The 12,589-nt window shown below is 41.9% G+C and overlaps 1 protein-coding gene and 1 long non-coding RNA gene across 9 annotated transcripts in view; one reads left to right on the top strand and one right to left on the bottom strand.

The window, feature by feature from the left end:
- Positions 1-12,589, bottom strand: part of SLC17A1 (solute carrier family 17 member 1) — a 33,707-nt gene that overhangs the window by 586 nt on the left and 20,532 nt on the right. The window contains exons 11-13 of one of the 5 annotated variants that reach the window (XM_089332330.1): positions 7,528-7,618; positions 6,459-6,595; positions 1,063-1,432 (exon numbers count right to left, since the gene is read on the bottom strand). In XM_089332330.1, the coding sequence (XP_089188456.1) occupies positions 6,461-6,595; positions 7,528-7,618 (226 nt within the window). In that variant the 3' untranslated portion in view covers positions 1,063-1,432; positions 6,459-6,460. 5 annotated transcript variants of the gene reach the window in all.
- LOC149126798 (uncharacterized) lies at positions 155-6,452 on the top strand. 4 transcript variants are annotated; one of them, XR_016234767.1, is made up of 4 exons: positions 155-481; positions 587-727; positions 826-1,029; positions 2,221-6,452. It is a non-coding gene; the product is annotated as an uncharacterized LOC149126798 (long non-coding RNA). The 4 variants fall into 4 exon arrangements; XR_016234766.1 differs by having other exon boundaries at positions 587-695; positions 2,203-6,452; XR_016234765.1 differs by having other exon boundaries at positions 587-695.

A 12,589-nucleotide genomic window follows, 5' to 3' on the forward strand; every position in this document is an offset into this window, starting at 1 on the left:
GTGTTAGCCAGAAGCTGGAAATGGGAGCAGAGCTGGGAGGGGGACCCAGTGCTCTGTTGTGGGCTCAGGCATCCCAAACAGGTGCTAACCACTAGGCCAGACATTGTCATCCCCCCTCAGATGTCTTTACATCCCCGTTACATAAAACACTGACCTGCCTCACTCCCGCACGACAGATACTCAGCAACACCACAATCCACCACGTCTTACGGCACTGCCGTGAAGAAAGACCATCTCCTCTCTCAGCAGTGGCGGTGATGACAACACGACCGGAAGTGGACCGCGGAGAAGTCTGTGCGGTGCACGTGTGTAACTACGTCTCAGTCCCCCCGCGGTGCACCGACCGCCGGGACCCACGTTCCCCTCCGCCCTCCAGCTCGCGTGCTATCTCAGGAGATTCTCGCACCGGCCACAGCTTGCTGTATCCTAGCACGGGCTCTGCTTAGGCTCCCCGAGGCTCCCACTGTGCAGCTGACTTCCGGTTTGCCCACTTTCTAGCCTCCTTTTGCGTCTACCTTCTGTGTCACGTCTCTAAATGTCACCATGTCTGAGCGCTCCGTGACCAAATCACCCTTTTTGTGCGCAGGCTCCACCTTAGGTGTCCAGCTACACACCAGTCATCACCCGTCCTCTCTAAACCTGGACGCCTCCTCTGTGTTCCTGACTCGTTTGCCCAGAGAGCCCTGGCTCCTGGGGTGAGATTCCTGACAAACATCTCCAACTCCACGTGGGCAAAACCTCAATGTCCTTGGCACCCTTTACCCTTGAACACCCTTTAGTTGCCCAAATCTGCATCACATTCTTGATTCTTCTCTTCCTGCACAGGGCACAGTCTCTCTGCCTTATCTGGGCAGCTCCACCTCCACAGTGTGTCTGAATGTGATTGCTTCTCACCGCCTACCTCCATCCTGGTTCACCCTAGTGGCGTCTTTCACTGGAACTCTTCAAATAGCTGCTGTCTGGGTCACCCAGCTTCCCCTTTGCCTGCCTGGAGTCCTTTTTCAGTGGACACAATGGATCCATTGCTTGGTGAGTTACCAAATGATCAACCTCAGACAGGCATTGCGCAGAGGAAACCTTTATTTAAAGAAGACAGAGGGAAGACACAGCTCCAGAAGAGGAAGTACCTCTTGAGAAACAATTATGGGTTTTATGCCAAGGGTTAGGGGTAGCAAAAGAGAAGGGAGGGGGGATCCCTTCTTACTCAAACAACATAAGCAACATACAACTTCCTGCTTTGTCATACATTGTGTGTTCCGAAAATGGTGGCAATCTCCTCTAAGAGGAGAATTTAGTGTTGCAATGAGAAAAGTTCAGCTTAGGTAGCGAAGGTCTGACTCAGACTGCTTTCTTGTGGTGTTAGCTTTCCGTGTTTGGAGTGGTCTGGCCCCTCTGACTGCAATGCTGCAAGAGAAGCTTCCTTGAACATCCTCTGTAAAACAAGCTCAAGAGAATATGTATTTACACAGTGTCTGAATGTTTACCCCCAGGCCAGTGACCCCTTTTTGCCTGGATCTTACTCTTGGTTATGTTTTCACCCTTTCTCTGGGGGTGGCCAGTAGGAAAACAATCAGGCAAGTTACTCCCTACTCACAAGCATCCAGCAGATTCCATCATAAAAACGGAACTGACTTCAAACCCTCTCCTACCATATCCTGCAAGCCCTACAAATCTGTCCTCGACCACTTCCAAATCTCCTCACTCACTAGTCTCCAGCCACACCCCCTGTCATTACTCCCTCTCCAACATACTGAGCTCGCTCCAGTCACAGATTCCTTTCCTTGGTTACTTTTTATGCTTGGAACACTCTTTCTCCTGACTTTGATGAAGCCCTGCTTCTCACCCGTAAAGTCTCACACAGGTGCCCCTCCCTGAAGTCCTGCCCAAGTGCTCTCCTGAACTGCTCTACCACATAGTGCATTCCGTGTTCTTACTGCTATGTGAGGATACTTAATGCTTTTATTTGATACAGTGATTCATCTCCCCTGACCCACTTGTAAAGCTCTTTGAGGGGCAGAAGTTCTGACTGTGTGTTGCTCACTATTCTTCCCAGCTTCAAATAAGTGGTTTAAAAATATTTATTTACTATCTGAATGAATATTAGAAAACAGGGTTCCTGGGGCCTGTGCTGTGGTGCGGTGGGTTAAAACCCCAGTCCGTAGCACCGGCATTCCATATGGGCACTGGATTAAGTCCCAGCAGCTCCACTTCCAATTCCAGTTCTCTGCTGTGGCCTGGGAAAGCAGTAGAAGATGGCCCAAGTCCTTGGGTCCCTGCACCCGTGTGGGAGACCCAGAAGAAGCTCCTGGCTCCTGGCTTCGGATCAGCCCAGCTGCAGCCATTTCGGCCATCTGGGGAGTGAACCAGCAGATGGAGGACCTAACTCTCTCTCTCTCTCTCTCTCTCTCTCTCTCTCTCTCTCTCTGCCTCTCTGTAACTCTGCTCTTCAAATAAATAAATAAATAAATCTTAAAATAAAAAGGGGAGGGTTCTTAGTCTGGAATCTTTGAACCTATGTGGGGGCAAAACACCTACCTCTGTATTCCCCTAACCTCTGCCTGAATTTAACATTTCCTGTCATTATGAGTGCAGGCCCAGACCACAGCAGAGGTGGTACTGACAATCGACAGCAGTGGAAGTCACAGTGTTTTCTGATGACACAGCAATGATGACCAGCCCATATTTCAAAATATATTGTTTTCTGCAACACTAAATTTTGAAATTAATCTATTAACATAATAAATAACACATGCATGTGCCCTTTAGTATCTGGAACATGATTTCAGCATAACTAGTCTCCTTTAGAGCCCTCTGCATTATGTTCTGGGCAGTAGCCCTTTATACAGAAGAGGTTGAGAAGTCCTATTGTCCATTTTCACAACTACTGTCCCTGGAACTCTGAAGTGCAAGACACAAAAACAGGAAAGACTAAAAACTGGAAAACTGCCTCATCTCAAAACCAACAAGGACTATTTGCTAATTCAAAACATTGAGGAAAGGAGAAATTGGAAATCAACACACAGCTGCCTGCCAAACTCAGGAGGGAGAAGTCAGCCAGGAGAGAGGTGGGAATGCTCAGGGCAGTGCCTCCTATCTCGGTGAGGGTGAGTTGAGGCAGGAGACAGGGAGACATCTGGGAATCAAGGGACCTTTGCAATGCTGGCATCCTGGACTGGTTGGTAACAGCTCTGGGCTCCAGGAGAAACACATGGCCGTGACTCAGACCTTTTTCATTTCCCCTTAGCCTCCTACACCACAGTGGGAAGTTGTAAGGTAACCAACTGGAAACCAAGAGTGGGTGTGAGCATGTAGAGAAAAAATTCTGCTGAGGTGGCAAACTCAATGCCTGTGTCCTGTGGAATGACTGACAGCATGAAGATGTAGGTTGGGAAGCAACAAGCATCCATACACCCAACACAGAGCAATGCCAAGGAAAACCTCACTCACGGGGTTCCTACGTCACCTGCCCTAATTTCTGAGAGGCACATTTAAGGCTTCCTCACAGGTCCTCCAGCTCCAGCCTGATGAGAGGATGCAATTGGTGATCCAGTCAACAGAGGGGAACAAAGAAATTCTATCCACACCATGATGGGAAAATTACAGTGCAGTTGAGCTGGCCCTTGTCAAAGAAAGGTTAAGTAGGAAAATGGAATATGATCTATATTTTGGAAGGGAAAATAAAGCAGAAAAGGTATGCAGCATGTGAATGATAAAATGAACACATTTTCAAAGAGGCAGAGAGTGTATGTGCAATCAAAATTTAAAATATTCCATAACCCTCAGAATTGCCAGAGGGAGACATGAGGGCAAGATTAAGAGCATTTTTTCCTTTAGGGAACATGAAATAAAGTGACAGAAAATGAAGTATATCTGTAAAGATAATAAATTAGGTTGGATCAAACTCTTTTATACAAAGATGAAACGATCTCAAGTGGGTGGAACTCGACTATGAGCTGTGCTCAAGTTTGTACCTGGGAAATTGAAGACAAACCTTTGAAAATGCTCAGGGGATATTTTCTAGTGTGGCTTATTCATAAAGACCACTTCAGTAATTTCTACAGTAAAGTGTTCAGGTAAACTCCTGTACTTTTAAACTGTTAGTTACATTCCATTCACTTTAAGACTACCTTGCTAAACATCATTGATTCCAGACTGAGATTTTTGCTATTTCTAACCAGCATCCTTGAGTATGCATGCATGCTGGCAAGTTTTGTGAGTGTTCCATTTTGGACATTCTTCATGATGGTAATACTGAGTGGTTTATTTTTTGAGCAATACTAGCAAATTTTTCTCTAAGCATCATTTGGATCATTTCTAACAGTAAATTTTCTAACTGGTTATTTTTCCTTAAGATAAAAAATATCTGTTTCTTTAATAAATAGGTTATCCAGAAAACTTATTGCATTCACTTATTTCTATGATTTTCTAGTCAACCCACTTGGATTTTGTAGGTGAACAATCGTTTTATCCACTCATGATGGTAATTCACCCTAGTTCCCATGTGTATTCTTCATTTCCTTTTCTTCCACCTCCTCCCTGTTAAGTGAAAACCTCATGGCTTATATTACAGATAAAATGCCACCCTAGGTGTTTACCCACTACACAAACCCTACCTTCTCTCAGCTCATTTTGGACAAACCCAGGTTTGCATCCCAGGCCAGCCCCTGCTCTGGTGCTTGGATTTCATCCCCTCTGCTGGCTGAAATCCTTCAATTCTCCTCCTGTGCCTTCTCTCCTCTGCTGTGAAGCCTCACTACTGGGCCGAACCTTCACAGCTCGTGTGGTGTTGCATTTATCTTCTGAAACAACCACCCACCCCATAACAGAGCTCCCCCTGATTCGACAACTCTCGATGGCTATCGCAGCATTCTCTGTTAATTGGTACAGCAGTGTGTATCCTGGTTGTCTACATTTACTCAGCTCATCTACTCCCTTTGTTTTTCCACTATAAAATAAAATGTAGACACAGAAAATGGCATAAAGTGAATATGTGGCTTAGAGAATTATTATAAGGTAAATACTCTTAATGAAAAGTAGAGTATTACCAAGACCCCAGAAATTCTCCATGTAGGCCCCCCCAATAGTAACAACTACCCTGATGTTTATAATAATCTCTTCTTCTGTATTTCTTTGTAGATTTTTGTCTGCCTATCTGTCTATTTATCATCTTCCTCCCTGTATGGTTTAGTTTTACCAGTAGTTAAAGATTTAGTATGTCTTTTAAGCCTCCCCACCCCACCCGGGATTCCTTTCTTTGTTAAAGAATCTGAATCCTTTGGCTGATAGAATCCTGACACTTTAGGTCTGGGGATGGTATCCTTTGGATCTAGTTCAGTATATTCTCTGCTTGCTGTACTTCTTGCCAAACAGTAGCTGTATCCAGCTGGATTTTCCGAGCAAGACATTGGTGGTGCTGTATTCTTTCACACGGTGCTTTTATGTCTCTCTGCTTGTGGTAGGAATAGCCATTCAACACTCGGGCCTCTTAATTCATGGGAGGTTACAAGAGAGGCATATTCCATGCCTATTCATTCTTATTTATTGTAGCTGAAATAATTCTAAAATGAATCGTTTCCCCTACTGTTTACTGGTCACTAATAGAGTTTGTGTAAGAAAGGCTCAATATCAGATTCTCTTTTGAATACACTTCAATAAACCTTTTTCATTTGACAAATGTGATGTCAGGGTCACCTTTAAGGTGCCTATTGCTCGGGGCCGGTGCTGTGGTGCAAAGGGTTAAAGCCCCTGCCTGTGGCACTGGCATTGCATATGGGCACTGGTTCGAGTCCCAGCTGTTCCACTTCTGATCCAGCTCCCTGCTAACGTGCCTAGGAAAACAGTGGAAGATGGCCCAAGTTCTTGGGCCCCTGCACCCAAGTGGGAGACCCAGAAGAAGCTCCTGGCTCCTGGCTTCAGATTGGCTCAGCTCTGGCCGTTGCGGCCATTTGAGGAGTGAACCAGCAGATGGAAGACCGCTCTGTCTCTACCTCTTTCTGTAACTCTACCTTTCAAGTAAATAAAAGTAATCTTAAAAAAAAAAATAGTCCTAATAAAAATCTTTCACGGTCTAGTTCCTTGGTAGTGCTTGCCAAATTCACTCACACTTTTTTTTTTTCACTTCTCCTCACTAAGGCTCCCAACTCTTCCTTCTACCTCACTGGATTCCCGTCCCAGTCTCAGTTACAAACTTCTCCTCTTCCTCACCCTTTGATGGTAGGGTCCCAGCCTCCAAAATCTCTATCTCAAGCTCTCACATCTCCCCAGAATTCCAGAGCAGTGTGGGTATGTCCTGCGGGCTGCATGGCCTTTCCGTTAGGATGTCTCATGAGGCCAGCCTCAGCAGGGTCTCCTCCCCCTCTATCCTGCAACCCTGTTCTTCCCCATCCCAGGGCTCATCTTTACCTCCCCCTCTTACGTCGCCAGTTGCAAATATTTTCCTTAATGTGATCATTTCTCACCTTCAGAGCCGTGTATGTTGTTTTTCCTTAGCCCAGTCCTGGATTTCTGCTTTAGCAAATATAAGGTAGAAAATCACGCTTATCACATTAATGATGGACATCAGGAGGAAGATTTTAAACCAGGAAGATTCTGGATCCTGACGAATTAAAATGCAAAGTAATCATAGGTTACTGATCATGCTTTTGCATGTTGTAATATTTAAATATAATGTTAAAATAATACAGACTCAATGCAGATCATAGACATGGAAAATATATTTATAAATAGCTAAAAGGTATCATTTTACTTTACAAAAATAAGAACTTTTGTCTCTACTATATATGCCAACTAAAATTCTATTTTAATCAAATACGAAGTCTACTATACCAGTTTCTAGTAGCTCATAGCTAACTGCTATACCTTCTTTTTCCATTCTGATTGACTACTGCCAAACTTTCTGCATCTTTTCTACCATTAGCACATGAAGACAGACAATAGGCAGAGGGAAGGTGTACTTTTGTGTTTTACTTGACAAGTTTAACGTATTTCTATATATCATAATTATTATTTTGTTAACGTTTATATTTTTCATGTATTATTTATATTTGACATTGTCATGTTCTCTTTTAAAGATTTATTTATTTATTTGAAAGTCAGAGTTACGCAGAGAAAGAAGGAAAGGCAGAGAGAGAGAGAGAGAGAGAGACGTCTTCCATGTGCTGGTTCACGCCCTAACTGGCCACAATGACTGGAGCTGCGCTGATCCAAAGCCAGGAACCAGGAGCCTCCTCCCTGGTCTCCCACATGGGTGCAGGGGCCCAAGGACTTGGGCCATCTTCTACTGCAGAAAGCTGGATGGGAAGTGGAGCAGCCGGAACTTGAACCGGTGCCCATATGGGATGCCAGCACGGCAGGCAGTGGCTTTACCCGCTATGCCACAGCACAGGACCCATTCATGCTCTCTTTTGTTTTGTAACTGTTGATTCACTTTGGAGAGATTTGCTGTTGCTTTCCTTTTGTGCCACATCATTACCACTCTTTGGTGTCACAGACCACCGACCAAGCAGATACGCAATCTCCGTTCCTTACCTGACTAAGGAACAATCCAGCCACGGTGGAAGAAGTCATTCCTCCTGTCATCCCAATTAAAGTTGTAACTCCTTTAATAAATACATAATACCTATACAAACAAGAATGATAATACACAGGTGTAAAGTAGTACAAATGATGCAGGAAAACAACCGAATCCATTGAGGTTTCAGAGAGACAACTGATGGTTTTGTGAATTGACCATTTCTGCTTCTCGAATTCCTTTTAAAAATGTCAGAAAATATATAAATATAAGCAACTTTTGAGTTGCACAAAAGAATGAGAAAACCTGACATTAATATAAATAAATCTTAGGAAAATGGGACCCTACTTAGAGTGAAACCTGGCAGAGTCAAGAAACTTATTGATATAGTGGAGAAATTCAGACAGTGGTGTGTTTTGGTAGTGGGAACTGGAATGGAGATAATAAATGTAAGAAATACACATAGCAGACAAATATATGAAAAAAGGTCAATACCACTAGCCAGTAGGGAAATGCAAATCACAATAAGATATCGCCTCACTTCTGTCAGAATGGCTATTATCCAAAAGACAGAGAGACAAAAAGACAAATGTTGGTAAAGATGCAAAGAAAAGTGAACTGTTGTACATCATTGGTTGGAATATATACTAGTGCAACCACTGTGGAAAACAGTATGGAGATTTCTTGGAAAAACTAGAAATAGACTTGCCATATGATCCAGTAATCCCACTTCTGGGCGTTTGCTCAGAAGACACGAACACACTGTGTCCAAGTGTGTACCTGCACCTCCATGTATGTAACAGCACTACTCACAGCAGCCAAAATATGGAATCAACCAAGGTGTCCATCACCAGATGAATGAATAAAGAAAATGTCACACACACACACACACACGACAATTATTCAGCTATAAAAAGAATGAAATTCTATGATTTGAAGAAAAACGGTTAGAATTGGAGGACATCAAGTTGAGTGAAATGACAGACACAGAAAGACAATATCACGTGTTCTTCATTTTATGTGGGAGCTCAAATTTAACAAAAAAGTTAAAAAACAGAAATGCCTGTATGTATCATTTTGCTGCAAATACACTTTTGTCAAACTTTGTTTCAAATCTTTGTCAAATATCTTTATAAGAATTTCATACTACTGGGGCTGGTGCTGTGGTATAGCGGGTAAAGCCGCCTCCTGCAATGCCAGTATCTCATATGGGCACCAGTTCGAGACCTGGCTGCTCCACTTCCAATCCAGATCTCTGCTATGTCTTGGGAAAGCAGTAGAAGATGGCCCAAGGCCACAAAAGATTCATTCCACCAATGTGGGTGACCTGGCTTCAGATTGGCATAGTTCCGGCCATTGAGGCCATTTGGGAAGTGAACCAGCAGATGGAAGACCTCTCTCTCTCTCTCTCTCTCTCTCTCCCTCTTCTCTCTGTGTGTAACTGTGACTTTCAAGTAAAATAAATAAATCTTAAAAAAAGAATTTCATACTACTATAATTATAATGATTTTGTGAATATTTAAAAATTTATATGAGTGATGTTGAATAACATTCCATTTGATTACTGTTTATAGTCCTTGCCTATCATGAACTACAGTCTTTTCATTTTTTATTTGTTGAACACTTTAGTGTAGCATTAAGCCTTTGACTGTAACGTAAATTCAAATTGTGATTTCAAAAAAAAGTAAAATATTAAGTGGAAAAATTTATACATAGAAATGTCCAAAAAAAATATCAAGGGGTCTGTTCATCTGATCTAGTCCCAAGGATTGCTCCCAACACTCAGACAAGGAAATCAGAAACCTCTTTTATAAGCAACTGTGATTGGCTAATCTTGGATGTTCAAGTCAACTCTAGCAGGAAGTGAATTTCAAAAGCAAGGAGGCCACTGGAAAGGATAGGAAAAGGAGCTAAATCCATCAGCCACAAAGAACAAGGGAGTGCTTTTTGGAGCGCAGAATCACAGTGTAATCAAGAAGTGAGTTTAGGGGCCAGCGTTGTGGTGTAGTGGATCCCGCTGAGAATGTTCTTCACATCTACAAAAATAATGAGAGTTTGATTTGCCTGTTTCCAACATATAGATACATAGGTAGGTAGATAGATAGAGGTAGATAGATAGATAACGGAGCTGTATTGTACACATTTCTTTTGCCTGGTGTTGTCTTTCTCTCAATAACTTAGGTGTGAGATTCAACCATGATGAATCAAGTAGCTATAGTGTATTCATTTTTATAGTTTATTTGAATGCTACAGTTTATATTTGCTGAAAATGTGATCATTTTAATTCTATAACAAAATGTTAAGATTTTAAACAATGCTGCCAAGAATATTCTTGCACATGCATCTAGGTACAGTGTGCAAGAATTTGTCTAGGTTTTGTATTGAGGAGTAAAATTCCTGGGTCATATAGCACATGTGTCTTCAACCTTACTAAAAGTGTCAGACTGCTCTCCAAAGTGATGATATCAGTCAACACTCTCATTAGCAATGTGTAAGCTCCATTTTATTTATAGGACACCAGGTATTGACAGAGTTCTTAATTTCTATCAATACAAATAATATATATAACATACTGTTATATGAGTGTGAGTTGTTTGAATTTCACTGAATTTGAGATAGTTTTATGTGTTTAGTAGTTGTTTAAATTTTATGTTAAGTGTCCTTTCAAATCTTTTTCTTATCCTACTATTGCATCACCTCCTTTGAAGAATTCATTTGCGGACAGATGTTTGGCCCAGCAGTTAAGATGCCTCTTAAGACAACCATATCCCACATTGGACTGCCCGAGCCTGAGTCTCAGCCCTGCCCCTCACTTCAGCCTTCTGCAAATGTGCATTCTGGAGGGCTCACATGGGAGACCTGGATCAAATTCTGGACTGAGCTTCAGCCTGGTCCACCCCTACTATTGTGGGCATTTGGAGAGTGAACCAGCAGATGGCAGATTCTCTCTCTCTCTCTCTCTAATTAATTAATAAAAACACTAAAAAGTTGTTTTTACAGGTTCTTAATAAATTATGGATATCATCTTTTGCTAATGTTATGTACTGAAAATATCCTCTCAAGATATCAAACTCACCTTTTCTATCTCATAATGGTGTGTTTTAATTAAAAAAAGAAGGCTCTGAATGTAATCATTTAAATTTCTCAAACTTTAAGGAGTTATTTTTAATGAAGATGCTTTTTTATTTGAAATCTCCACAACACAGAAATCTTTTATCACATTGAATTGTTAGCTGTGCACATCAGCACATTCCAAGCAGACATTAAGAAATGCCACCTTCATTGTGATCAAAAAACATATTCTGAATGATTGCAATTATTTCATTTTAATTAATCACAGCCTGCTTTCCCACCATTGGCAACTGAAAGGAATGTGAATTCTTCTCTTATTGAGTATAGTATTCCATATTTGTCAATTAGATTATTTAAAATTTTTTTGTCCTAATCATCTATATCATTATCAACTTTTTGTCTACCTACCTTTGTGGAAAAGCTGTGCAATATGTCCCAAACTTTCTTACTTCCTTATGGCTTTATCTAGTTCTGTAAGTTCTCTCAACTCATGATGGCTATTAATTAAAGCTGATTACTGAGTAAAAACAGAAGTGGAATTCTGATATTTTATTTACCAGTATAAAATATCATCTTTTTCTGGCAATACTCCTTGCATTAAGGCGTATTTTTTATCTGATATTAACATAGTAATTCCAGGCTTCTTTTGGTTAATTTCATTGTTTTTGTATCCTCACATTTAATGTGTCTATCTTATTGGATACATAGAGCTGCACTGCATTTTTGAATGAATTCAATAAGCTTAACTCTTGGTTGGGGTATTTAGTATGAACTAACATAATGAAATTACTGATATAATCATATTTCTGATTATATTTACCTATTCACTATTTTCTATTTCACCTCCACTTTTCTGTTCCATGTTTTCATTTTTACTTTATTTTAGTTTCATCCATTTTTGTTTCATTTCCTTCTACATTATGGGATGCTGGCACTGCAGGCAGTGGCTTTACCCACTATACCACAGTGCTGGCCTCTCTTCATTCATTCTTATACAACAGTGCTTCATCTTTTTTTTTTTTTTTTTTTTTTTTTTTGACAGGCAGAGTGGACAGTGAGAGAGAGAGACAGAGAGAAAGGTCTTCCTTTTGCCGTTGGTTCACCCTCCAATGGCCGCCGCGGCGATCCGATGGCAGGAGCCAGGAGCCAGGTGCTTTTCCTGGTCTCCCATGGGGTGCAGGGCCCAAGCACCTGGGCCATCCTCCACTGCACTCCCGGGCCACAGCAGAGGGCTGGCCTGGAAGAGGGGCAACCGGGACAGAATCCGGCGCCCCGACCGGGACTAGAACCCGGTGTGCCGGCGCCGCTAGGCGGAGGATTAGCCTAGTGAGCCGCGGCGCCGGCGACAGTGCTTCATCTTTAAAAAAAAAAAAAAAAAAGGTGTATTTGTTTATTTTAAAGGCAGAATCATAAAGAAAGAGAGAGAGCGAGAGAGAATATCTTTCATCTGTTGGTTCACTTCCTAAATGGCCACTAGAGGCAAGTCTGGGCCAGGCTGACGCCAGCAGTGAGGCACTCGTGTACTTGGGCCAGTTTCTGTTGCTTTGCAGGGGCATCAGCAGGGAGCTGGATTGAAGGCAAAGCAGCTGGGACTTGAATATGGGAAGCTGGCATTGCCAGCTATGGCTTAACGCACAGCACCACAACAGGGGCCCCAATCTTTGATTATTTTATTTTTGCAATTCCCATTTATTAATTATTTTATTGGAGTTCTGTTACTAATGAATTCTTTCTGTTTGTTTTTAGATCTTTCTGTTTTATCTTAATTCTTTTTTTAATCTTTGTTTTTTTTAAACTTTTATTTAGTAAATATAAATTTCCAAAGTACAGCTTATGAATTACAATGGCTTTCCCTCCCCATAACTTCCATCCCACCTGCAACCCTCCCATCTCTCACTCCCTCTCCCATTCCATTCACATCAAGATTCATTTTTTTTTTTTTTGACAGGCAGAATGGACAGTGAGAGAGAGAGACAGAGAGAAAGGTCTTCCTTTGCCGTTGGTTTA

Source organism: Oryctolagus cuniculus, chromosome 5 (genome assembly GCF_051225735.1).
Source record: "Oryctolagus cuniculus isolate XC-2025 breed Fujian yellow rabbit chromosome 5, ASM5122573v1, whole genome shotgun sequence".
Lineage (NCBI taxonomy): Eukaryota > Metazoa > Chordata > Mammalia > Lagomorpha > Leporidae > Oryctolagus > Oryctolagus cuniculus.